Below are 26,599 nucleotides of genomic sequence, written 5' to 3'. Positions count from 1 at the left end.
TTTCTTTCCTTCCTTTCCTTTCCTTTCTTTCTTCCTCCCTCCCTCCCTCCCATGATAGGGGGTTATTAGCTCCCAGAAGCTTCAGTGTCTTCAGTTTTAGGCAAGGCTTGATTAGAGCTCCCTGGGACGGCCCTTGGTTCTGCCTTTGTGGTCTGTCAGCCTCATCCTCAGGCTGCTCGCCCTTCTGTTTGTTCTTGGAAGAGAAGAGACGAGACTCTCAGTCCCCAGTCACTGGCAGGGCTGCTGGGGTCGGGAGGGTCGATTCATCATCACGCAGGGCAGGGGAAGGGGAGAGAGAGTTCCAGGACCCCAGGGACTCATTCCAGAACTCAGTAAGACTTTCTACCAAGACCAGAAGCCCTAGGCTAACAGGTGGGGTGAGCCCTGGTACTGGTGAAAGAGGCTAGGTTCTCGTGGGCAGGCCTCCTGAGCAATGGCTGAGCACCACTGTGTGCTCCAAGGCAGCCTCTGCAGCTCTCCGTTCTGCAGGGACGATGGACGCGGCATCCTAGCAATGCTGTTCTCCTTGGAGAGTGTCTGGGGGTCGAACCTTTTTGGTGGTGAGGGGGGCTCTCTCCGGGGGTGGGGGCAGCCATCAGGGGAATGGTCCTCCTCTGTTTGGCGGGCTGCCCTCCTCAGTCTCCCCAGCATCCTTTGCTCCATGGGCTACAACTGCACTCCAGGCAGGCAGGTGGGGGAGGACCCCCGCAGAGAGTGCCCTCCGTCCCGTCAGGAAGGACAGAGTGACCGGCCAGAAACTCCTGGAGGCCGAGAGGCAGCCACTTCTGAGGATGGCTGTACCCAGCCCCCACCTGAGAGGGCCCAGGAAACGTGGGCCTGCGGTGCCAGACCCGGGGTCCTCCGCAGGAAAGGCCTGGGAGGGGCTCTGTGCCGGCAGGGCCAGCGCAGGCAGCAGGGAGCGGGGTGAGGGTGTCTGCACAGCCATTTCCAGGCGCCGGCTGCAGTGAGGGAGTGTCCCAGCCTTTCATCGCTGGCTGCCAGACCGCGGCCGCCCTTGTTCACTCAAGGAGAATCCACCACCACCACCCCCCCCCCCCCCCGCCACCCCGCAAGCCTGCCCTCCTCCAGCAGCCCAGTGAATGCCTCCTTACACATCCTGAGAAAGCATCCATAATGGCCCGCCGCCTCCCACCTTCCCAGGAATTCCGCGGCGCTGGGCCCATAGGGAGGTAGAGCGCAGACGGCCTGCGGCGCCTCCCCATTGGATGGCCAGGTCGTGCTCGACTCCCTTGCCGCGGCTGGCCAGCCACAGGCTCACCTCCCTTCCCACCGTCGCGTCCGGGAGAGGAAGCGAGGTGGCCTTTGCCCCCGCACAGGCCAGCCAAGAATGCGGGGCCGCGCTTCCCATTCTGCCCGCCCGAGGACTCGAGGACAGCGGGGGCGAGAAGGGACGCGCAGGGCCCATCTCGGGCAGCACGATTCGAGATCGCTTGCGGGGGAAGCGGGGCACCCGCTGCTTCACAGGACCCCGCACCCCCCAGACAGACCTCGCGGGGGGAAGGACCGACGCGTGCGCGGCCGCCGATGCTCCTCAGTTGGCCAAACTCAAGCCCCGGTGGCAGGCACCGTCCCGTGGCCCCTGCCCCGCGGTGCGCCTCTCGCTGGGCGCGCCGAGGTCCCCGACAGCGCGGCCCCGAGCCCCTGGGCGCCGTGGGAGCGCTTTTTCTCTGCACAGCGCGCAGCCAGCACAACCGGCGGGGAAGGCGCGAAGTTTGCGAGACACGCGCGGCGCGTCTGTGCGTTGGGGGGCGCGGACAGCCTGCGGCCCGGGGACCCCGCGCCCCCGAGGAACAGGCGCGTGGGCAACGCCAGGGGCGCAGTACGGGCAGGGCTGGGTTGCCCTCGTCCCGACCCGCATCTCCCATCGGTGGTCTCCCGGCTGCTGGGTCCCCGTGGGGAGGGGCTCCGGCGCCTGGAGACCCCACGCCGCGCCGCCCCCGCCCCCCGCCAGCCCCGCAGAGGGGGCTTCCCACAATTCCGAGCGAGCTCCAGCCCGCACTTCCGCTGTCCGGCCGCCCACGGGGGGGCGGAGGCGAACCGACCCCCGCCGAGGCCCCCTCCGCCCCGCGAGCGGAGCCGGCCGACCGAGGGGCGGGGCGGCGGCCGGGCCGGCGGGGCGGGGCCCGGGGCGGTGGCCGGGGGCCGGGGCCGGGGCGCGGGCCAATCAGCAGCGGCCGGGCGCGCGCCGGGGGGCGGGGTCAGGGTCCGCAGGCGGGGCGCGCGCGCGGGCGGCGGGGGCCGCGGGGTTGGAGCGGCGCGGGGGCGCGCGCCGGCCTGACGGACAGACGGACGGACAGACGGACACAGCAGCCGAGGCGAGCGCGCAGCTCGGACCCGCCCGGACGCAGCGCTCGCCCGGCGGCCGCGGCGATCACCCGCGCTGGTCCGGCGGCCGCGGCGCCCGCCCTCGCCCGCGCCCCATGGGGTCACAGGTAAGCGGCGCCGGCTCATTGTCAGCGGCCGGGCCGGCGCATCGCGGCGGGGCCGGGGCTCGGGCCGGGTCGGCTGCTCCGGGCCGGGGCCGCTCCGAGTCGGGCGCGCCCCCGGCGCCTGCCCCTCGCGCCCCGCCGCGCCCCGCCCCGCGGGGGCGCCCTCCCGAAGGCGATCGGCGCGCCCGGCTGCGGCTCCGGGGGTGGCGGTAGCGACCCCCGCCCGGCTCCCTCCGTTCCCTGAGCTCCGGTGGCGCGGGCGGGGCGGGGCGGGCGAGGGCGACGCGGGGTCCCCGCGGGGCTGCGCGCGGAGGCGGAGGCGGCGACGGGGCTGCCCCGCGCCCCTCGCCCTCGGCGCCTCCTGCCGCCGCCGCCGCCGCGGTCCCTCCCCCGTCACCTCCGAAAGGGGAATTTTCCAGCTGGTAATTTCTGCTGCGTCAACGCCCGGCCCCAGGAGGCAGCCCGGGGGCGTCCTGGCGCCCCCCGCCCGCTCCGCCCCGCGCGCCCCCCGCCCGCGCCTGCGAGCCGCACCCGGACCCGCCCGCGCCGAGTTTGCCAGGAGTCTGAACTGCGGGAGGTGGGCGCGGCGGCTCCCCGCACCCCGCCGGGCCTTGGGGGTCATTGTCTCCCCCTGAAGCCGGGCACCGGCCTCGTCTCCATTTTAATTACTGGCTGAACCTGGGCGCAGGGGCCTCGAGGCCGGGTGGCTAGAGAAGCGCGGAGGGGACGGGGCGCGCAGAGCGGACGGGGCGCGCGGAGGGAGCGGGGTCCGCCGCGAGCAGCGTCTTTGTTTCTCTGTAAATAGACATGTCAGTTTCACAGGGTAGCAAGAGTCACTGTCTGACAACTCAATCCCGATGGCAAATGGGGGATTTTCTGCACCAGGAGGAGGGTTCTGGCTAGTTGGGGTTCCTCCATCCCTGCTAACAAATTCACTATTTGTAGGTTTAACGGAGCACGCACAATAGGGCTGGACGGAGGAGCCTGGGTACAAACCAAATGGGCGAAGAACTGATATTTTCTGACACCGAGGAAATACAAACAAAAGAAAGTTTGACCGAGATTCGCAGCGAATTTCCTCACGCTTTCCGTGCTCCAATCTCAGCGACGCGTTTGTCGTGGATTGCGGAGGCAAGATTGTTATCAGCATTGTTTACAGAAATGCTAATTAGGCAACGGGTTTAGCGAACCCGGCTGGGCGCAGACACCTGTGCGGAGTCCTCGCGTGCGTTTTAATTGTATCGGTTGTAGAATCTTTCATACTGGATTTATCATCAAAGCTAACTTCCCTTTTGGGTAGCAGACTGTGGATTCACTCTGTCGCTGGCCTGCGTGCTGCCTGTGAAAGCAGTGTTTCCACTCTGCAGGAGTGGGAAATAGTTTGTTCCCCAAAGGCAAATTTACAGAAGGGTTTTTCACATGAATAATGAAGTAAACAACAGCATTTTATCATAGTGGACTCCTTCCTTCTCCTTGCTATATTTCATGGTAGTTTTAGGTGCTGTGAACTGGAAACTTTGGGACACCTTGCTATTACAGAAAGGACTAAACGAGGGGCGTACTGAGGCAGAAGTTACTGGATTTAAGTAGGAACTTAGACACTGTGTTCCCCTAAAAAGCTAGTAATTATTTTTATATCCTTTCCTGAAGGGAAGGAGGTGTGTGTGTGGAGTTTGCTCTGAGAGTTCTCTTTAGGGAGTGGTGGAATGGACGCATTTAGGCTAAACCCAAAATTCAGCCTTCCTGGAGGCCAGCCTCCGGACAGGATTTCATTAGGCCTCATTGACATCACGCTGCATGAAAGAATTTTGTTTTGATGAGATCAGTTCTGTTCAGGTTTAGCTGTTTCGTGTTTGAAAATGAGCTGTTTTTCCACGTCCAGTTTCTGATGTTCAGGACTGGCGGACTGTTGGCTGCAGGGGCTCTTGGGCGCTCTGTGTCCCTGCTCGGTCACCCAGGGCAGGGGGCCACCGGCCTCTCCTTGGTCACACATTAGCACAGGAAGGTGAGGTCGACCCTGAGAATGGGTGAGACTCCTCCGGGGACCTGGAAGGACACCCTTTTACAGTCAGAAGATGTGTTATTTGCAAACACGTTAAACCAAATATTAACAAACTTTCCAACACTGTCCTTATGTGGGGTTTTTCAAATTAAGGGAAACTGGGCCACTGTGTCCCTGTGGTCTGTGTTTCTGGGGCAGCTGTGCTTCTGCTCTGCTCTCTACCAGAGGTCCTGGACCAGCTGAGGACAGCCCAGCAGAGCATCTTCAGCAGAGGCTCCTCGAGCCGTGAACTTGAACTCATTCCTCATTTTGCTGGTGCTTCACGTGCCCAGGTGCCCTCCTGGCCTGTGTTGAAGTGGGCGGAGAGTTCTTGTGCCCCGTTCTGGGGGCTTCATGTTCTCATAAAAACGGAGGCTTTTTCTCCTCTCTGATTGAACGTATTCTACTTTGAAATCGGTTGAGTGATGGTAGGTTGTCAAGAATTCCCTTGTGAATCTGCTCCCTCCCCTGAACAAAAGAGATTCTTCTTCTTGCCACAAGTGTGCTTGAATGGCCTAACTCCCAAGAATACACAGATGATTGAAAAATCGCTACTGAGGCCACAGGACTCATTTCGGTCTTTGCAATACGGTTGTCTTGTTCTGATCCTGGCTCTCGTGTCCTCTGCTCTTGGCTCCGGCTCTGGTGTGACCAGTGCAGCTGTGGGGTCTTCAACCGTGGGATCGTTTCTGCCTTTCTAGCTTCAGTACTTTGTGCGCCTGACACGTGCGTCCCCGGGCTTCGTGTTCTGGTTTGCTGACGATGACAGAACACGTCCTCTGGTTCTGCTCGTAGACGGAGAAGTCATGGAAAAGAAAAATAACTGTTTCTAACAGACTGAAAAGTTGTTCTAGTAAAGGATAAGGACAAGCTAGACCAGTCAGATCCGACCTTAGGGTGATTTATGCGAAGTTTCCCCTTCCGTATCTCTCAACAGTGCCTTTAACTCTTACTAGATTTTTAAATGACTAAGTATTTTTAAATGCCATTATTTGGATTTAAACAATTAGCGACCCAGGCACTTTAGAAAGTTGAGAAACAATGTTAACATATTTTTCAACAGCATTTACGGGGAGGGGGTTGTGTTTTGACAGGTGTGTTTTTTGAGTCATGTTAGACATTCCCAGAGTTTCTTACTCATGACGAGTTTTGGCCTTGTCGAGGGCTTGCTGTGGACCAGCCTTCAGGCAAGGTTGGGGACAGAGTTCCCACGGAGGGGCCGGAGACCCGCTGGGAAGGGCGGGGGGGGGGCGGGAGCCTACAGGAACCACTGATGGGACCTGATGTGGTGACAGATGCTAGTGAGAGCTCGGAGCAGCACGGGGTGTAGCCCACCTGGTGGGCTCTCTAAAGACTCTTGGAGGGAAAGGGTGTCTGTGCTGACACCTCCCCCGCCCCTGATGGGCCCATGGCGCCAGCCTCCGGTTCCAGTACGTGTGCAGCAAATTCTGTTCTAACTTCTGCTTTGCCAAGAGTGGGTAGCCAGTGAGAGGGCAGGACTCTTGGGGCCAGGCAGCTTTTGGGGGCTGATTGGCTGTCGGGATGGGGGCGAGAGGTGGTGTCGTTTCAAATGACGTCTTCCAAAGCCCATGTTTCAGCACAGGAATCTCTTCCTGAACATCCATGCCCACAGACCACCCTTCGTCTCGGGGAAGCTGTCCTTTTCCTGGCCCCCAAGTGGCACCCCAGCCCTGCTTGTCCGAGTGGACCAGCTGTGCAGCCCTCTCCTGAAAAGATCCGCATTTGTGTATGAAAACCCTCCTGTCAGTGCCGCGTGGTGGCCTGAGGCCCCGCGTCAGACCCCTTCTGTGTAGAGCAGAAAGAAGGCACCTCTGTGTCTTGGGCCGCGAATGGACGGTTCGAGAATGTCAAGCACCCAGAGCTGCCTCTGTGAAGGTGCACACACGTGGGCGGCACGGCCCGGCGGCTTGTCACCCTCTGAGCGTGTGTCACTTGGCGCGAGGAGGGTCTGACCTGTGTTCTGCGGCCGCTCTGAACGCTGTCCCGCGGCTGAGCCTGGGGCCGGAGAGCACAGCCAGGACTGTCGCTCAGCAGAAGACGAACGCTCCAGACCCAGCGCTCACCGGCCTGCACTCCGGACAGACTCCCAGGGCTCATCCGCCCCCAGTCACAGAGGTGGCTGCACCGAGTTACACGGGGATGGTGTGGGCGTGCACGCAGACAGGAGGGCTTTCTGGAAGCACACTCACGGGACCCACTCTGGGCCCGCTGGGCGAGGGAAGGCACCGGGGCTCTGTGTGCACTGGAGAGTTGGTTACAGTGAGAGGATGGACAGGGCTACGGAAAAGCCACCAGGAGGGTGGCCCAGAAGAACCGGCAGGGGGAGGGTGAGTGTCAGGCGTGCTGCAGACTCGGGGGGAGGTCCAGGTCGCCTGGGGGAGCTCAAGGGTGTGGGGCAAGTGGGCAGCGCATCCGCCTCTGGTGTGAGCGGGTCAGGCAGGCGCCTAGAATGGGCCTTCGCGTACTGCTGTGGCCCCATCCAAGTCTGAAGCAGGTTTATTTTGTTTTCTCATCCCATCCCATCCAGAGTAATGTCGCTTCTGAACAGCAGTTTCCTTTTCCTTAGGAGGTTCAAAGACAGCTCAGAAAGGACTCTGCTTCCTTCGGGGGCAGGAGGGAGCCGGCTCCTCGGGGAGCACTCCCAGAATCGCGGGGCCACTGGCTGCTCAGCCCAGGTCCCCGCCGTCCAGTCCCTGGGCCAGCGATGTCCGCTGTGCCCCAGACGAGGTTGAGTCACAGACATCTGATGTTCAGAGTCACACACACAGGCGGCCGTCGCCCCTTCTAGGGAGCCAGGCACCTTGGCCTAGGACCCGCCCTGACCCCTGGCCTCTAAAGAAGCCTCCCGTCTGCGCTTGAAACCCGGTCCTTCCCGGCAGCCCTGGGGCGGCCGGCTCCGTGGCCCACGCCCCGTCTCACACAGAAAGTGGAGCAGGCTGGCCAGCCGGAAGTAATGGTGTTTTTCCATTGCCTCTGGTGATATAGAAACATTGTTATTTCATCGCTTTCATTTTATATGAAGACTTTCTCCCCTCAACCTCAGAGTGTTTTGAAGAACTTTTCAGAAGTTCAGGGACCACGTATCATGACAGGCTCACTAGGCACCTGAAGAAAGTGGGTCTTTAATATTGGGTACCTTGACCTTTCCTATTTTTTTCTTTTTCTTTTTTTTGGCCACACCACGCAGCTTGCGGGGATCTTAGTTCCCTGACCAGGGATTGAACCTGTGCCCTTGGCAGTGAAAGCACAGAGTCCTAACCACTGGACCACCAGGGAATTCCCCCTATTTTTTTCTTACGTTGTTGGCAGAATGAGACCAGAACAAGGAGTGACAAGGTGACAGTGTCCTTGGACATCCCTTACCATTAGAGTCACTGAGCTCCACTGGACAGTGTGATACACACTTGGCTGTGGATGGGTGGTCTTTTAAATCTCTTTCCTTCTCTTCTCTGGTCTGGCTTCTCCATCACCTGCTGCTTTTGATTCCTTTGTGGGGTGGAAATCCCACCTGCCTGGACCCGGCAGCAGAGGGAGGGTAGAAGTCTCCAATGGTGGCAGTACCACGTGGCTGCGGGGACCGTGGTTCCTCTGTGATGAGCGGGGGGCTCAGGATGCCGCGGAGCTGGGAGCACTTCCGGGTGTGTGAGTGCCCTTGAGGGCCCGAGAAGCAGGTCGGGAAGTGTTAGTGCCAGGGGACCCGCCTTCGCTGTGGCCGGCAGATCTGCTCCATTGAGGCACAGGTGGTCCTTCAAAGACGGGGTGTCTTCCCCTGAGATCAGCAGACTCACGGAGCCTTGGAGAAGCAATGCAGGGCGAGCGCCAGCTCTCGAGCTCACCCGATGCAGCCCGTGGGTCACACCGTCCTCACATTGACTTAACATTTCTTTTGCCTCGTCTTAAGAAGCAAGAATACCCGTGAAGTCGTGAGTTTGGTATCTCAGTTATATTTTACTTGGTGCACACTGAAACGGACATGTAACTGTTAGGATAGACAATGATTTGTCCCTTCTCCTGCTGGCAGGGAACGTGTACTCCCCATATCCCCTCAGCCGCTCACTGGGAGGGGACCAGCACCCTGGCCCAGGGTCCAGGGATGAGACTGGACTGTGTGGATCTTAGGTGGGAACCCCTCATGCCCCATCTCAGAGGCCTTTCCTACCGTCTGACCGGGGAGCAGTTGGTGTAAGTTAGGCTGCTGTTTAAATGCGTTCCCTGGGGCTGTCAGAGCACAGGACCACCAACCTGGCAGCTTGAAACAATAGAGCTTTATTCTCTCACAGTCTGGAGGCCAGAAGTCCTAAATCAAGGTGCGGGCAGGGCCACCCTCTCTCTGGAGGCTCCAGGGAAGGACGCTTCCTGCCTCTTCTAGTCTCTGGCGGCTCCTGGCAGTCCTGGGTGCTCATGGCCAAGACACATCCCTCCTACCTCCTGTCCTGTTCTCATGGCCTTCACCCTGGTGTCCAAATTTCCCTCTCCTTATAAGGACACCAGTCACGCTGAATTGGAGTCCACCGTAATGACCTAATCTTAACTCTGTTACATCTGCAAAGACCCTCTTTCCAAATGAGGTTACATGCCCCTGCAGTTAGGACTTGAACATATCTTTTGGGGGGACGTGATTCAACCCACTACACCGTTACAGCTTGTATTTGCCTGACACATTACCCCATACATTTCTCAATCCCAGCGTTTCCTGAGGCCTCTTCGTGTGTCTCCAGCTGTCACCTCTCACTCCTGCCCTTCCCTTGCTGGTAGAGCAGACGTGGCCAGTGACAACGGTATTGGTGAGTTCACCCTGCGGACCTGCGCTCACCCCAACGCCTGCGGCAAGCCGGGCTCTTGGACCAGGGACACGGCAGCCAACAAGGTCCTCGCTCTGCTTCCCAGAGGGGAAGGGACAGGGCAGACAGATGTCGACACCTGCCACGGAGAGGGATGCGGCAGGGCCCAGAGGGAGGGCATGGGGCGGGGAGCAGAGGCAGAGCCCAGGGTCCCCAACGGGGCCACTGGAGTGGGTACTGGCTGCCGCCGCTCCAAAGCAGGACCCAGCCCCTCCTCTGGACCCCTCTGCATGGCTGGATACCCGTGTGCCCGTCTGCCCCCCCAGGCCGGACCCAGGCCTTTCTCGCCCCCAGGCAGCTGGTGAGGCTCGTGGCCCGTTTTCTGGATGGTGTTTTTATTGCTTCCTGTGGGAGACACTGGAAAACGAAGTGTAGCAGCTGTTGGAACGTGGTGTTCACGATCTAGAAAACTTCCTTCCATGCTGTGGTAACAGGCGGAGCCTCATGTACCATCAAGTAAGGCTGTCAAGTGGCGGGTCTGAAAGCCCTGGTTCTTACAGTGGTGACTGTGGAGGTGCCCCATGGTGACCAGCGGCCGTGGTTGTGGACAGGGCTGTTGTCCCTGGCGTGTCCTCCACGTTCACGGGCGAAGTCCCTCTACGGTGGGTCCCAAGGTCACCAGGAGCCTGGGGGCCCCACAACCTTGGGAGGCCAGGGTCCTTGCTGTCACTTCGGTTGACCCTCACGGTCACCCCCTGAATGAGGACCCTCGCCTGCTGGGGTGGGACGGGGCAGGTTGCACTTGGGGTGGCGCCTCTGAGATCTTTATTCTGTTTTGTGCTGTTTGTTGAAAAATCGGAGCTGTTGATCCCACGTGGTGGTCTGGCTGGTGGCATCCTCTGACCGTCAGGAGCCCTGCCCTGTTATCCCGTGAGGGGTCATAGGGCCAGGCGAGGGGGACCCATGTGTCCGGTACTCAGGGTCCAAAGTGTGACGGTGACGTCTGCATCAGAATTTCTGACTTAAAAACGAATCATTTTCATATTTGCTGCCTGCTGTGAAAGATACTTGTACCTTTTGTTAAGGAGATGTATATGTTTGGGGTTTTTATCTTTTTCTTTTTTTTTGGTTGTGCTGCAAGGCAGTCGGATCTTAGTTCCCCGACCAGGGATCGAACCCGTGCCCCCTGCGTTCGAAGCACAGAGTCCTGACCACTGGACGGCCAGGGAAGTCCCAAGGAGATGTATATGGAATTTTCAAGATAATTATCACCTATATAAGTTTTTTTTGAAAAATTCTAGATTTGCCATTGGTTACTAGAGTATAGGAACATCTTGGAATTTTTTTTAACATAATTTGTTTGGCAAGATTATTCCTTTCGAATATTTTAATGTTTGTTTGGAGCCATGAGCTATTTTTACCTTAGTTTTTTCCCAGGTAAGTCATTTTTATCCCTGGGTAAAAACCACTCCTGGGTCTGAAGTGTGTGAGCTGGCCCCCCTAGAGCAGTGGCAGCTCATGAAATAGGTGTATGGATGGGTGATGGGAGCTTGAGTCTAGAATTTCTGTCTCATGAGGAAGACACTGGGATTTTGGCCGAGCTGGTGAGGGAAGTGGGGTCTGCTCATGGTCGTGGCCCGGTTTCCCAAGTCCTGAGAAGGTGAGGTTCTCGGATGTGTTCCTGTCCGCCGCCTGGACCCTGATAGCAGCCAGCACAGAATCGTGCCGGGGCAGCCCCGGCCCCAGAGGATGACACGGTGGGTCCCTGCAGGGCCGTCCCCAGCGTGTGCTTACCGGCCGGCGGGTGTGTCCAAGTGGTCATGCGTCCAGCTCAAGGTCCTGGTGGGAAATGTCACATGGCTGCCACCCCCCTTCCTGGAGTCACTCAGCAATGTCACCGTATTTAAGGGGACCTACAAGGCAGCTCAGCACGCCTGGCCACTGTCTCCTGAGCCTGCGCCTTCCTCCAGGCTCCCAGGAAATACTGGAGAAAGCGCTGGTTGTACTCAGGGCGCCAGCGAGGGGTTCCTTCTGCTCCTCGGAAGTCGGGGCTGGGAGCAGGAGGGAGCCGCCTGTGTCCCCGGGGGCCGCCCCAGGGCAGCCTGAGGTTCTGGATGAGACAGTGCGTCCCTGCGGGGCTCTGGGCCCGGAGGGGTGGCCCATCCGCTGTCCTTTCAGGCAAGTGTGTGAAAGTCCAGCATGGACCGCCTATCGTGTGACCCCAGCCCACACGCGTTCGGGGCCCGTAGGAGTAGGAAGGTCAGCGTGGGTTCTCTCTCACCAATGCCAATTCTGCCTCCTGGTCGTCGGTCTGGTATCATCCGGCCCCACGTGAGCGGGTGGTGGACAGGCATGTCATCTCTGAGTCTGTGAATAAGGGACTGGCGTGGAGGGATGGGGGTTAGAGCACATGTGCTGGGTCCGTGCTGCTCCGACGCCCACTTATTTCCCATGAATTCTCAGCAGCCCTGGAAGGCACGTTGTTTTTCTCCTCCGAGTTGGGGCTGGTTCGTTCTCAGTGTGCTGGGGTTATTTCCTCGGGGGACCTTCCAAAAGTAGAATCGGGGCTGAAGGTGCAGCACGTCTGTGAGTCGGGGCACGAGTTCCAGAGGGACACCTTGCTTCACGGCACAGCCCCTGTGTGGGCTTTGTCCTAACACAGGGGTGCCCACCCCCAGCAGGCGCTGCCCGACCCCCCACTATGCCCCGTGCTGCACGGCTCTGTGGCAGGGACGGCGAAGCCCCCGGCTCGGGTGGGGGACCCCTACCCGTGGGCTGCAGCCACTTGTCACCAGGGCGGGCTTGGGAAGCCCCTGTGTCCCTGAGGCCCTCCCCAGCTCAGTGGCAACTCCCAGGTCCAACCTCGTGAATCGGGGTTTCACGTCTTAAAGCACCTTGGAGCTGTCCCAGCTGCACTTGACAGAGAGGGGCTTCCCTGGGGGGAGGCTATCCCTCCCACGCCAGAGGGGGGACAGGGTGCCCTCAACCTCCGGGCCCCCCCTGGAGCCCAAGCCCGGCCCCAGCCAGGGGGAGGAGGAACTGGCCCCCAGCGGCTCCTCCTCCCAGGGATTCTTCCCGAAGGAGCCCCCACCCCGGGGCCCGTAGCACCTGCTGAGCTGGCGCCCATCTGAATCCTAGTGGGTCCAGGTAATCCCCATGCTGGGGCCCATTTCCCGCCAGGTCTGTCCCACCTCGGCCTCCTGCGTCCATCACACGCCCCTGCCTCAGGTCCTGTGGCCTGGCCTGGGCCCCCAGCTGCTGCTGCTCGGCCCACCCCCACCCCCATCAGGGCCAGCGTGACCCCTTCACTGCCGAGGCCTGGTCAGGTCCGGGGCTGCTGGGTCATTGACGTCCATGCTGTTGGAGGGCCGCGTGGTGCAGGTCCTCGCGGCAGACACACGCTCCTCATTCGCCCAGCAGCCGTCCGCCCAGCCTCCATTTACTCAGCATCTAATGAGTTTACCATCTGAAAGGCCTGTGCGGAAGTGATAGTTGGGGACTTGGAAACGTCCGATTAGTGGCTGAAATTCCGTCGGATGCCAGAGCAAACATCTGTACTGGCCCAGGCCTGCGTGGTTCTCTCACCGCCGCTAGCCGGAAAGTGATGGACCACGTTTCTGCCCGCCCCGGGTCCAGGCCTAGCGACCCATCAGTACTGGGTTTCCCAGGCAGCACCTTGGGTTGTTGGGTGGCTTCTCTCGTTTTCCAGCGATGCAACTTTTAAGTAAAAAGAGACCTATAGGGCTTCCCTGGTGGCACAGTGGTTAAGATTCCACCTGCCGATGCAGGGGACATGGGTTTGAGCCCTGGTCCAGGAAGATCCCACATGCCACGGACTAAGCCCGTGCACCACAACTACTGAGCCTGCGCTCTAGAGCCGGCATGCCACAACTACTGAAGCCCGTGCACCTAGAGCCCGTGCTCTGGAACAAGAGAAGCCACAACAATGAGAAGCCTGCGTACCGCAACGAAGAGTAGCCCCCGCTCGCCGCAACTAGAGAAAACCCAGGCACAGCAAGAAGACCAACGCAACCTAAAATAAATTTATAAACAAACAAACAAAAGAGAAAGACCTGTTAAAGATTCCAGCAGTTACTTGATGTAAACAAATGTTGCAAAATGTTAAAAAAAAAAAAGTGGTGTTTCTGGTTAAGGGTTAGGTGGGAGTTCTCTGAAATTATTCTTGTAACTGTTCCTTAGGTTGGAAAGTGTTTCAAAGTAAAATGTTGAAAAAGACAACAAAAGATTCCATCCTATGGCTTGAGAACAGGCATTGCTTTTAGGTTATTTCCTATTTAGATTCTACATTTTTCTTGGCGGCAGGGCGCACAAGTGTTAGTTAACATTTCGAGTCACAGTGTATCTCAGATTTAAAACCCTTGGAAAGCATTCTTCTGCCTTGTTAAGCTGATCAGCTTTCTTTTTAAGAAAAATTTACAAAAATTTTAAGTGGATGTGTGGCTTTTTCTAGGGCCTTTGTAACGAAGTGCCACAAAGTGATGGCAGACACAACAGAAATGTGTCCCCTCTTAGCAAGGGCTCCAGGGCTGTGCTCCCTCTGGGGGCTCTGGGGGAGGGTCCTTCCTGCCTCTTCAGCTCTTGGGGCCCAGGCGCCCCTGGGCTTGTGGCCACGTCCTTCCCGTCTCTGTCTTCATCCCTCTGTGCATGTCTGTGTCCAGATGTCCCCCTTTGGTGACACATCAGACCCACTTGGGTTATGACCTCATCTTAACTTGGTTAAATCTGCCAAGATCCAATGCGACAATGAGATGGGGCAGGGCCAGGGAAAGACCCCGCAACCAGCCAGGTCGCGGGCTTTCTCTAGTTGTGGCGAGCGGGGGCTACTCTTTGTGGCGGAGCACAGTGTCTAGGCAGGCGGGCTTCAGTAGTTGAGGCTCACGGGCTCTAGAGTGCAGGCTTCAGTAGTTGTGGCTCACGGGCTCTAGAGTGCAGGCTTCAGTAGTTGTGGCTCATGGGCTCTAGGCAGGCAGGCTTCAGTAGTTGTGGCGCACGGGCTTAGTTGCTCTGCGACATGTGGGATCTTCCCGGACCAGGTCTCGAACCTGTGTCCCCTTCACTGGCAGGAGGATTCTTAACCACTGCACCACCAGGGAAGCCCGGTACTGTCGTTTTGTTGACCACCCCCCCCGCCAAGGGTGTGCACCAGGACAGCTTCGAGATGTGGTCCCTGTGTGGAGAGGCTGTCAGATTCGGTGGGAAGGTGTGAAGCTGTTGGGAGACAGAGGCACCTTGCGAGCCATAGTGGGAGGAGCCCCTGGAGGCTCCCTTGAGGAGGAGGCAGTGTCACCAGCTGGGCGCTTGCATCCCTTTTGTATTCCACAGCAGGGTTTGCCTTTGTCGCTCCACCTGTATAACGAGCACTAAGGGAGCTGACAGTTTAGCTGCCCGTTATGATGAAGCGTGGTTTAGAGACAAAACGTCCAAAATGGGGGTCGAGTGTAGCAGGAGGTGCCTGGGAGCACAGGTAAAGTGCTGACCTCTTCCTCTTTCTCTCCCCAGTCCCACAAAACAAATTCCCCCGACCAGCTTCCCACCAGCAGAAGTGACAGAGCGCTCGGGCTGACGCGCCCGGCCGGGGCCTCGGCTCTGACTTAGGCCTTTATGGGAGGTCCCCCCTGTTCCTGCTTGGTCTCTTCTGTTCTCTCCCTGCCCCTACACTTGTTCCCAGGGCCCTGGGCACCCTCCCCTGTGCCAGAACCCGAATCAGGATGTCTGGGACCCCCCCCCCCCGGGTGGCTGCTCTCCCCTGAGAGTCCAGGTCTCCTCTCAGTGTGTTGGGCCCTGGGCTCTTGGTCTTGGTGGCTGGTGCCACCCTGAGGCCTACACTGGCACCGCCCTGGCTGGTTGTGGGGTCTTTCCCTGGCCCTGCCCCATCTCACTGTCGCGTGCTCTCTCCCGCCAGACGCCCAAGGTGTTGTGCTGTCTCTGGGCTGCCTGTGTTTTGGCCACCGCTCGCTGCACTCTGCCCACCCTGAAACACAGGGGCTCTTGTGTGCCGAGGTGCTGGGGCCGACTTCCGCGGTTCTTCCGTCGGTCAGGGCCGCGTCCTCTGGGGCTGGGCTGGAACGGCCAGGGCGGTGGCTCAGTGGCCTGGCACCTCCAGGGTCAGGGCTCGGCTGGGTCACTGGGGTCGCTGTGTTGTCTCCACGCCAGCGCAGACCTGGAGTGCGAAGGTGGACTCTGTCCAGCCTTGAGGCTTGCTTAGCCCCAGGCCAGGGTCACCGTGGGAGGGCCCCCCACCCCGAGGCCCTGAACCCGGGAATGGCAGCTCATGGGGCCTTGTGTGGAGGCCAGCGCCACCCGCAATGTGCTGCTCCCTCCTGGGGCCCTCCCCTCGCCCTCCCACCCCCAGCACCTACTCCCTTGTCCTGACTGGCCTGTGCCCCCTTCTGGGAAGTCTCCCCGACCCTGGCACCTGCCCAAGTGCGGGCGCCCTCACGGCACCTGTGTGCTGCTCTGGAATCGTGGCTAGGGGAGCCTCGTCCTCAGCCTGGGTGCCAGCACCCAGCGCAGCTCCAGGCTCCTGGGCACTGCAGGGGCCAAAGTGGAAATGGCCTGGGGAAACGCCGGGACGTGGGTGAGACCCTGGGACTCTGTGGGTCCTTCCTCACTGAGAGCGAGAGCTGGGCAGGCGGGGGGTGGGGGAAGCCACCCCAACGGTCTTGGAAGGGGGGGGTCCCCGTGGTCACAGGATGTGTCCGGCCCTACACGGTCAGGGTGTACATCCTGAGAGCGAGGTGACATTTACGCAGGTAGGAAAGGCGGGGTGGGGGGCCGCTCCAGCCTGGATGGAGGCGAAGGAACCGAAAGAGGCGGCAGCAAGGGAGAGGGTGGGGCAGGGCCCATCCTGGCGGCAGTTTTGCCTTCTGAGATCACGCTGGTCTCCAGCACCCAAGGGCGTCGGACTGTGGTCACCGGAGAAACTTTGGGCGAAGCCACCCCCATCAGGCAGTTAAGGATGACTTCTGTTAACGCATGTGGAGTATTTCTTCCCAGGCAGGAGCTCGGTTTTAAATCTTAAAAGGCAACCGTGAACACTGACAATACAATGTATATAAACTGTGGGTTATAACATGATTTCCCATCGTTGGTGTCTTGACCTTGGGTTTTTCAGAACGTCGTAACCCTCGGGGTGAGGGAAGTAGTGTCCGTGGAGTGAGGGTGCTGAGTTGCCTGGGTTCTGCCCTGGGACACCCGGGGTTAGGCAGAGCGGGCTTTTCTTGTCGAGAAGCATCAGAGTGCTTTTCATCCACGCCGAATCACGCCGTTGGCATCAGTGGCGTTCCGTGGTAGATACGCTATGTCCCGGGGCTCCTGACAGAACCCGGGGCTGAATGTCTTAAACAACAGAGATTTATCCCATCGCAGTCCCAGAGGCCAGAAGTTGGAGGGCAAGGGCCGCGCCCCCTCTGTCCCAGGCATCTCTCCAGCTCCTGCTGGTTCCTTGGCTGCGGCCTCATCACTGTTATCACACAGCCGTCTCCCTGTGAGGTGTCTGTGTCCCAGTGTCCCCTTCCTATAAGGACACATGTCACATTGGATCAAGGCTCACCCTAACGACCTTGTCTTAACCAGTTACATCTGCAAGGGCCCTACTTCCAAATAAGGTCACATGCTGAGTTCTGGGGATTAAGGCTCCAAGGAGTGAGTTTGGGGGATACGGTGCGACCCACAGCAAAAGGCAATAGATACGCACATGTTCGTAGCTGAACAAGAATGTTTCCATAGAAATAGATTCGAATCGACCTTGTAACGATTTGCTTACAGCAAGCTACTCATCAAAGAGCGTAGTTGGGTGGGTTTGCACACGCCGGGGTCTCCATCCCTCGCTGTCCCCAGGCCAGGCAGCCCCTGACCTTCCTCCTGTCCCTGTCCCTGTAGGTCGCCTTGCAGGTTCCGGTTTCATGGCAGGGACTCCTGCACTGTCTCCTTTGTCCAGCTGCTTTCACGCCGCATAGTTATCGAGAGATTCACCCGTGTCTTTGCGGAAGGGCCATTTAGATGGGCTCGGCCGGTTGGGCCTGCGGGAAGCAGCTTGGCTTCTGCAGACCAGCATCGGGGCGGCTTGGTTCTAGCGCTAAAGATATCTTGCTTCTGCTTTAAAACAATATTTGCCCGTTAGGTAACGTTTGAAGGAACATTTCAAGGAAGTGTAAATTGAGTGCAATGAAAATGCAGAAGTGAGAAGGGAGGTGAAGTTGGGTTGGCAAGGAGGTTCTGTGGGTGTTGGAGGCACTTACCTGTTAGGGTTGGGTTTTTCTGGACTGAGACTTGGTGACTGGCCTGGGGGAGGGGCCGGCCCACCAGGGGCCCAGGTCCCTGTACAGACCTGGGGCTTGTTTGGGTGCAGCAGGACACACGTCCAAATTGCATCCACTGTTTTACATTCTTATTAAAACCAGTTGCCTTCCAGGTGGAGCTCCTTAGGGACCAGAGGAAAAAGATACCCCTCCCAGCTCCCGGAATTACTACTTTGAACACACAGTGCGGCAAATGAAACGTACTCACAGCAGAGTCTCCACGTTTCATGGTTCTTGTGCATTTTGAGGCTTGGCGATTTATTAGGCTTTTGCCCACGAAGCATCAGTGGTCTCATGGACGCGCTGGATGAATAAGACACATAGCTCCTGCTGATAATTTGTGAAGATGGCTTTTGGTTGAGACCCCTGTACCTTCAGATGATGTAGGGAAAAGGTTCGGGAGGTGCTCTGGGATTGGGGTGCCGGGGGCTCTGAACCCTGGAAGTGACAGACGGGGAGCACCCCTGACACCCACATCGGGTACCTGCCTCTCAGAGAGGCTGGCAGAGGAGGTCTGTGCTCACATCTGAGTGCGGCTTGTTTGGGGGAGACCTCAAAGCCCCCCTCGCCCCTGGGTCACCGTGCTGACCCTGTGTCTCTCGGGTCGTGGGAGCTGTCTCGCAACAGTGAGACTCGGGGGCCCGGGATGGTGGCTCCCCGACGGCCGGACTCTGGGAATCTCCAAGCCTCAGTTTCCCTGCCTGGCAGCTTGGAGACCACCTCCGCCCTTCCCGGAGGCTGCGGGATTGGAAATGGGTCCCGCAGCAGGCAGGCCGCCCACTGGGCAGGACAGACCCGCGGCTGCCCCCTCCGTCACTCGCTGTGGGGTCTCTGGCATGGCCCCTGTGCCCCAGGTTACCCGTGTGAGGGCGGCCAGCCCCGAGCCCCGCGCTGTGCAGGGCGACGCAGCTTTTGGAGTGTGGTCTGGATCATGGATTCAAGTTGTTCTGGCACCAAAGTGGTCACGTTTCATAAGCGATACTGTCCAAAACTGAAGTGTCTTGAGATTAGCAAGCTATAAATAAAATAGACAGTAGAGACCCCACAGGAGAAACAAAAATGCTGGAGAGATGGTGTGGCTTCCAGGTGGCACGTGGGTCACTTTGGTGAAGTCTCAGGTGCCGGTGTGGCAACAAATGCCCCTTGGTCTCAGCCAGCCTTAGCTGCTCCTGTCAGTGTGGCATCTGAGTCCCTGAGGACCGCAGGCTTCTCTCTGAGGGTCCCTTCATCACAGGGCTGCCTGCGTGGACCTTTGGATGCATGAACATGCCCTGCGATCTGTGCAGCAGCACCGGTAATTCAGAGATGGCAGTCAGGTCATCAGTCCACAGGTGTGTGTCCTGTGAACAGCTGTGTGACCCACGGCCAGGTGCATCTTCACTGGACCGTAGCAGATGCTCTGCTGCCCTTGCCCTCACAGAAAAGGTGTGGCGAGCGTGCTTTAGTCTGAAGCCTGCATCTTTCTTATCAGGCCATCCTATGACATGACTACCCAGGATGCTTCCATTTTTAGGGTCACAGCTGCTGAAATGCAACTGGGCAGCCGCTCTTCTGCTGCGGTCAGGTGGGTGGGACCCTCATGACCTCTTACTGATGTGGAGACATAACCAACTTTGTAATGCAAATTCAGTTATTCCCTTAAAGTTTCCTGGATAAATTGGATAAATTACGTGTATCCTTAATGTTTCCATAGCAGACTAATCTGTTTTTTTTTTTTTTTGGCTGTACCGCACGGCACGTGGGATCTTAGTTCCTCAACCAGGAATCGAACCTGTGCGCCCTGCAGTGGAAGCGCGGAGTCCTAACCACTGAACTGCCAGGGAAGTCCCCCAGACTAATCTATTTTTGATTATCATTCCTTTAGATGCCTGTTCTTTTTAGTGTACAGGTGACTTTTTTCCCTAATGAAAATTGTGTTTTCTTACAACAAAATCTCTGTGAAGTACATAACTGATTTTAAGCTGCTCTGGTTGAATATTAGTTTATTTTAGAACTTTCCATATGAGTTGAAATTATTTGAGAAATGCGAAAGCCACCTGAGGTGGTTGCTGCTTCTCTAAAATGGCCCCGGCATCCTGCCCCTTTGCAGTGCTCTTCCTCATTCTTAGGCTCTCTGTTTCACTGGCACTGGCATTCTGCCCCTTTGCAGTGTTCTTCCTAATTCTTAGGCTCTCTGTTTCACTGGCACCGGCATTCTGCCCCTTTGCAGGGTTCTTCCTAATTCTTAGGCTCTCTGTTTCACTGGCACCGGCATTCTGCCCCTTTGCAGGGTTCTTCCTAATTCTTAGGCTCTGTTTCACTGGCGAGTAAAGAGCCTTATTATTCATATAGGAAGTCAGGGGATGAAACATGCCTCTCCCTAACTTGAATATAGGGTTCTTAGGGCTCTCAGTACCTCCCCCCATGTTCGGCCGGAGCTCCGCGTGGACTCGGGGCATGAAGCCGATGCTTTGAGTTTAAATGGTCGATTTCCTGGTTTGACGTGTGTTTCGGATCCTCCCTCAGTGTCTGACTAACCTGAGTCTGTAACGCCAGGTGTGCGGTGTGAAGCCGCACCTGGACGGCCTGTCTGTCCCCCCCCCCCGCCTCCCACGCCCTGGGGGAGGGGCAGACCGGCTGCTGACCACCCTCGGGGGTGGTCCACGCACCCAGGGCCGAGCACTGGGTGTCGGCTGTGAGCCCAGGGCCCCCGCAGCCAGTTCTGGGCTTGCCTACTCTCCTCAGGGCTCTTCCGCGGGGTCAGGTCCCGCTGCTGTCACACGATGGAAGCAGAGTGTTTACTTCTGGTCTTCGAGTCAGGGGGCTGGTTGGAGTGGGGGGGTCTCTATTCTCGCCTGGCAGGGACGGTGCTGGGTGGGCTGTCGAGGGAGACAAGGGAGTGAAAGGCTTGGACCCTCCCCAGCCTCGTTCTCCCAGCCTGGGGACTGTGGGTGTTTCCAGGTGACCTCAGATGGTGATGCGAAACGTAAAGTCTAAAGGAAGGTGTTGCACAAATGAGGTGGCCCCCGCCCTCCGCCCCTGCCCCCCCCAACCGGGGAAAGGTGGACAGATGTCCGCACCTTTGACTAGCTGGAAAACGGTGTGTTTATCAGGGAAGACCTGTCTTCTGCAGGGCATCTTATGCTGTGAGCCTGGCCCCAGATTTCGTACAGTGAAGTCCTAGCCCCCAGAGCCTCAGAACCTGACCTAGTTTGGATGTGATTTGTACTGAGGTAGTAGGATGGGCCTAATCCGATACGACTGTGTCCTTGTAGGAGGGGACACTGGGACAGACACGCACACAGGGAGGCGGCAGAGGCAGAGGTGGGTGATGCTTCCACGAGCTAAGGACGCTGAGCCAGTCACCACAGAAGCTGACGGAGGCCAGGATGCATCCCCCGGCGGGGCCTTCGGAGGGAGTCCTGCCCGCACCTCAGCCTCGGTCGGGCTCTGGCCTCCAGTTGGGTGGCACTGAAGTTCTGTTGTTTTGTCTGCCCAGTCCGGTGGCCCCGGGAAACTTTGGGAGCAGCAAAGAGCTGGGGAATGAGTCTGGGGAGAGCAGTGCGTGGGGCCCAACTCGAGAAATGATTCGGGTGCTTGGGACCGCGAAGGGGGTTCTCATCACCTTGGGTCCCTCCCCCAAAGATACCTTCCTGGGGGCTGAGCTGGTCACAGGGCCTTCTCCCTCTGGAGCTGGCTTGGGCTGGAGTTTGGGAGTTTGTGGATGTCCAACTTCAGTCCTTACTGTTCTAGGGGTTTTGTTTGTGTAGGATGTTGTTGCTTTGTGTTTTTTTTTTTTTGCGGTACGCGGGCCTCTCACTGTTGTGGCCTCTCCCGTTGCGGAGCACAGGCTCCGGACGCGCAGCCTCAGCGGCCGTGGCTCACGGGCCCAGCCGCTCCGCGGCATGTGGGATCTTCCCGGACCGGGGCACGAACCCGCGTCCCCTGCATCAGCAGGCGGACTCCCAACCACTGCGCCACCAGGGAAGCCCTGTCACTTTGTTTTTAAAGGATGCTTCTTCAAGGGTGAGGGATGAAGGTGCCCCTGGGTTACTTGGCCTAGATGTTCTGATTTTCTGTTTGGGTGAGAAAGTCACTTCGACTGTGGATGGGTGTCCTCCTTTCTGGAATATTTGTTTGCTCGGAGGGTTGGCTGCGGCGTGTAGGATTCTGTTCAGAGCGCCACATGCCCGACGACAGGTGAGCCTCAAACTGGACGCTGGTTCAGGTGCCCACCGTCGAGTGCCCTGTGCCCGGTGGCCGCCCTCCGTGCACCCTCCTAACTCCCTCGGTGTGTGTGTCGACCGTGCGGGTAACCCTTCCGTTCTTGCCCCACAGAGTCTGTAGAAGAGACCACCCCAGGATCCCAGATGAACAGCCGGCGCGAAGATATGGAAATCGCGTCCCACTACCGGCATCTGCTCCACGAGCTCAACGAGCAGAGGCAGCACGGCGTCCTGTGCGACGTGTGCGTGGTGGTCGAGGGCAAGGTCTTCAAGGCCCACAAGAACGTCCTGCTCGGCAGCAGCCGCTACTTTAAGACGCTCTACTGCCAGGTGCAGAAGGCGTCCGACCAGGCCACGGTCACGCACCTGGACATCGTCACGGCCCAGGGCTTCAAGGCCATCATCGACTTCATGTACTCTGCCCACCTGGCCCTCACCAGCAGGAACGTCATCGAGGTGATGTCCGCGGCCAGCTTCCTGCAGATGACGGACATCGTGCAGGCCTGCCACGACTTCATCAAGGCCGCGCTGGACATCAGCATCAAGCCGGACGCCTCGGACGAGCTCTCGGAGTTCGAGGTGGGCGCCCCACCCAGCAGCGGCGCGGACGCCCTCATCTCCGCCGTCATGGCCGGGAGGAGCATTTCCCCGTGGCTGGCCCGCCGCACGAGCCCCGCCAACTCTTCTGGGGACTCGGCCATCGCCAGCTGCCACGAGGGCGGGAGCAGCTGCGGGAAGGAGGACCAGGAGCCCAAGGCCGACGGCCCCGCGGACCTGTCCTCCCAGCCGCTGTGGCCTGGCGACGCGGGCTACGGGCCCCTGCACATCAAGGAGGAGCGGCTCTCGCCGGCTCACTACGCGGGCAGCGAGCCGCCGTCCGCCGGGGATGGGGCCGCTCAGAACTCCTTCTCAGAGCAGGCGGCAGGGGACGGCTGGCAGCCCACGGGCCGGAGGAAGAATCGCAAGAACAAAGACACGGTCCGGCACATCACGCAGCAGGTGGAGGACGACAGCCGGGCCGGCTCCCCGCTGCCATCTTTCCTCCCGACGTCCGGGTGGCCCTTCAGCAGCCGAGACTCAAGTAAGCCTTTGGTTTGTTACAGGCCGGGCTCAGGCGCCCTGGGGCGTTTGTCGGTGGCCCCGGGGCCGCTCGTTTTGTCCATGCAGTGGCACCTTTCCAGGCTCACGCTGGTGGCTTCCCGCGGGTCACCCCCTTTCGTAGTAAATCGGTGTGAGCGCGGGGAAGGTGGCCAACGCGTCTCAGCGGGTGCGCCAGGGCCGCCGACACACCGAGGCTGCTGGGCTGGGGATTTTCTGGAGCTGGAAAGGCGGGGTGACACCCGGAAGGAGCCCCAGCGTGGGGTGTGGTGGAGCCTCTTGTAGGCACTGGGTGGCGTAACTTAATTTTTAAAGATTTAAACGTGACGGTGTTAAAAAGATAAAGAAGTGCACGAAGTGACGTGACTCGGGTAGAAGGGAAGGCCAGGCCAGGTGTGCGGGCTCCAGCCGTGGCCACTGTTGTCAACGTGGAAGAAACACCACGTGTGTGTGTTTCGTCCTGGGCACGTGAGGGCTCGTGGCCACAAGCTCCCCTCCCGATGAGGGGTATTTCCTCGTTGCCAACAAGTGCGGGTTCTGTGGTTCGCCCACAGGGCAGCCGGTGGGCGTTACCGCACAGGTGGGGAGCCCCTTCTGGGCCCCGAGTCCGTCAGCCGTGAGGGCTCTTAGCTTAGCTTTGTTGACGCTGGCCCTCACCCTCTGGAGGATGGTTTTATCTGTCTCCCAGGCTAGTAAACAAGTGAAATGTTTACTAGATGCCAGGTGCTCTTGCTGGCGCCGAGCATGTGATAATTACGGCTGCACCGAGCTTTCCCGAGTGACAGATGGGACCACGAGGGCTGCGTTTGGAGTGAGGAGGGGCTTTGGTGGGACGAGGTTGGTCCAGAGCAGGATGGAGGCTTCTCAGCAAGTGACCACATTGGGGAGGCCCCTCCAGGAAGGAGGTTAGAACCCAGTGGGGGCTCAGAGGTGGACAGAGGTGGAGAGAAGGCAGTGAACCGTGGGCACAAGCCCTGAAAGGTGTCACCAGTGCTAGGCCTGTGCTGGGGCTGGGAGGGTGACCCTGGGGCTCTTGATACACTAGCTTGATTACTGTGGTAAAACGTACGTATCATGAACTTCACCCCTTTAACCATTTTTAAGTGTATTGGCATTAAATACATTGCCACTATCCATCTCCAGAACTTTCTCATCACCCCCAGGAGACACTGTAGCCTTTCTTATTGGTTCTCATTCTCATTGCCCCTGTGCGTCCCCAGCCCCAAGCGCTGGGCCAGCCTCCTGCAGGTTCAGTCCAAGCGGGTTCCACCAGTGTCGCCCCCTCGGCAGGATGATTCTGTGTGAGGTGGAGTCCTTCGTGCTGTAGGACATCGGCAGTGCCCTGGCCTCCGCCCACTGCATGCCAGGAGCCGCCCACCCCTGGTCATGACGTTGCCAGTGTTCCTGATGGGAAGCCCCCCGCAGAACCGTTGAGTGTAACTGAACTAACTCAGAAGAAGGTTAAGTTTCTGAGATGATAGAAAGCCCACCTGTCTCCCTGCCAGCGGTCGGCACAGTGGTTGTCTGTGTCTGCACTCTCCGTGACGACTAAACGTCCCTTTAGCTCTGACTAAAGCCTGGAGAGCAGCGTCCACAGGGACTGACTTAAGGAACCTTCTGGGTGGGTCAGGGCCGCAGAGCCTTCCCGTCCTGTCCTACACCTGCTGCATCACGAGTCGTCCGGCGGGCCGCGGGGCTGGAGGCTCTAGATCGGAGAGCCCACCAGCACGTTAAAAACGAGGACGCTCCTTAAGCCTGTGGGTTTGATGTTTTAAATGCAGTTGTCGAGCAGAAGGTGTTTTTAGAATCCAACAAGTGATTTCTCCTGGTGTACTCTTGCTAATGTCTGAAATCCCTTGGGTTACCAAGGCAACTGCGAGATTTCCCCTGAGTTGCTAAGACAAGGACCCGAGGTGTGGGCTTGCGTGGGATGGCTCTGCCCGCCACAGTGGCCATTTACTCCTCTGCCCTGGCCCTGGGCTGGGGTTTGGAAGCATAAATTGTGATCCGCAGTGGAGGAGAGTTTGCTTTCCTTAAAGATTGATTACATCTTAGAGGAGAGTATTGTTTCCTTCTCATCCCGTTTATAGGAGAAAAGGCCCTTTTCCAAAGGAATGTGTCAGCCGGTTCCTGCCGATCATTCAGGGCGCTTGACGAAGATGCTCTGATGCCCAGCCCTGCAGCGGACCACCGCCCTGTCCCCTGCGTGTCCCCACCTCGGCGTCAGGGACTCTGGGGCCTGTTCGCATTTAAAAGTGATTCTTCCAAGCAGGCAGCCAAGTGCTTTCTAACCCAGTAGCTTCCAAGAAAACATCCGTTGAAATGTACTTCCGGGTTACAGCTGTGGGAAACGGCGTTTAAACGTGCAGGTGCGATGGACACAGGCCGGGCCCGTGGTAGCTGCCGGCTCCGGCCTCGGCCCCTTGTCTATGATCCCAAGACCGTGAGCCTCCAATGCGGTGGCTTGTACTTGTTCAGAAGCTGGTGTCAGGAGAGCCCAGGTGCCCCATCCCGACATCCCACACGTGTTCCGAAAAGGATCTGCAGAAATAAAGTTCTGAGCTAGAATAAAGCGTGTGGGTCTTGTGAAGGAACTGTTTATCCCTGAACCTCGGTAAGGGTGGACCCTGGCGTCCTGGGATTTTGAAGAGTACTTGGGGACCACAGAGCGGGTTCAGGGCGTGCAGGTGGCCTCCGGAGACTCTGGTGGGTGCTCTAAGCTTGCAGCTGCCGTCCTGCTGGGGCCAGGGCCCAGCCCTCCCCTGCCCAGGTCGGAGGGTCTCTTCCCTCGCAGCTCGATGCTGGGGCTGAAGCCAGGCCGGCAGCCGCTCCCTTGGCTGTACCCCCAGATGTTTTCCTTTCAGAAAGGATTGGAATTGCCTGGAATTCCTCTGGTCGACCTTGGGGCCGTGGTCAGGGGGCAGCTGCTGCCCTGACACCCGGCAGTGGTCTTCGCGGGGCGCTACGTCGGGAGGGAGCGCACCTGCTGCTGAGAACGGAGGTGCGCGAGGGGCCTCGTGCAGGCCCCGGGGGGCGGGATCTCTGGGGGCGGGGCCTGGGCGAGGGCGGGGCTCGGCCCTGACCGAGGCCGCACTTCCCAGTTACCACCTGGACTGGAGATCCTCGTCACTGTGGCTCTGCTGAGTGGCCAGCGGAGCTTCTTTTCTGATGAAATGGAAGTTCCTGGACTTTCTAGAAAATTCAGTTGCTGAAGACAGAGCCCCTGAGGTCTCTCATCATCTAGATGTGGGAGCCGAGGCTGGTCACCCGGGGCCACCCCCCGACCCCGCCCTGAGAGGGAGCTGGAGGGTCTGGGTCTGGGTGCGTCAGGACAAGGCGGGGCCCCTGGGAGGCGACAGGTGGGCGCGGCCCGCGGTCGCGCTCGGGACCCCCAAGGCTCCGCTCGCGACAGAGGGGTGGGGGTTGGCTGGGGCCCTGGTGCTGGCAGAGCCGGCTGGCAGCTTTTCGAGGGCTCATTTGCTCCGGGGTGCGTTTCTGCTCTTCCTGATCTCGCGGGCGCCCCCTGCTGACCTGACACAGAGGCCACCTGCCTTGGCTGCTTCCAGGCGGGTTCCCAGATGTGCCGCCACCTCGCTGGGTCCTGTTTTGATTTGAATTTGAGGGGTTTTGTCCTCTTCAACCAGGTGTGTGTTTTCTTCTGATGTTTGGACACTGTGACAGT

General features: G+C 58.9%; 1 protein-coding gene across 1 annotated transcript in view; it reads left to right on the top strand.

The window, feature by feature from the left end:
• The first annotated feature begins 2,279 nt into the window (after positions 1 to 2,279).
• The window catches only part of ZBTB46 (zinc finger and BTB domain containing 46), a 57,339-nt gene continuing 33,019 nt past the window's right edge, over positions 2,280 to 26,599 (top strand). The window contains exons 1-2 of the mRNA XM_022597521.3: positions 2,280 to 2,453; positions 21,932 to 22,900. Coding sequence (XP_022453229.2) covers positions 21,964 to 22,900 — 937 coding nt within the window. The 5' untranslated portion in view covers positions 2,280 to 2,453; positions 21,932 to 21,963. The remainder of the gene's footprint in view (positions 2,454 to 21,931; positions 22,901 to 26,599) is intronic.

Source organism: Delphinapterus leucas, chromosome 15, assembly GCF_059928025.1.
Source record: "Delphinapterus leucas isolate spDelLeu-1000000601 "Yukka" chromosome 15, BTC_Dleu_Yukka2, whole genome shotgun sequence".
NCBI classification, from domain to species: Eukaryota; Metazoa; Chordata; class Mammalia; order Artiodactyla; family Monodontidae; genus Delphinapterus; species Delphinapterus leucas.
Note: the sequence above shows the minus strand (reverse complement) of the source record. Positions and strands in the feature narration are given on the sequence as shown.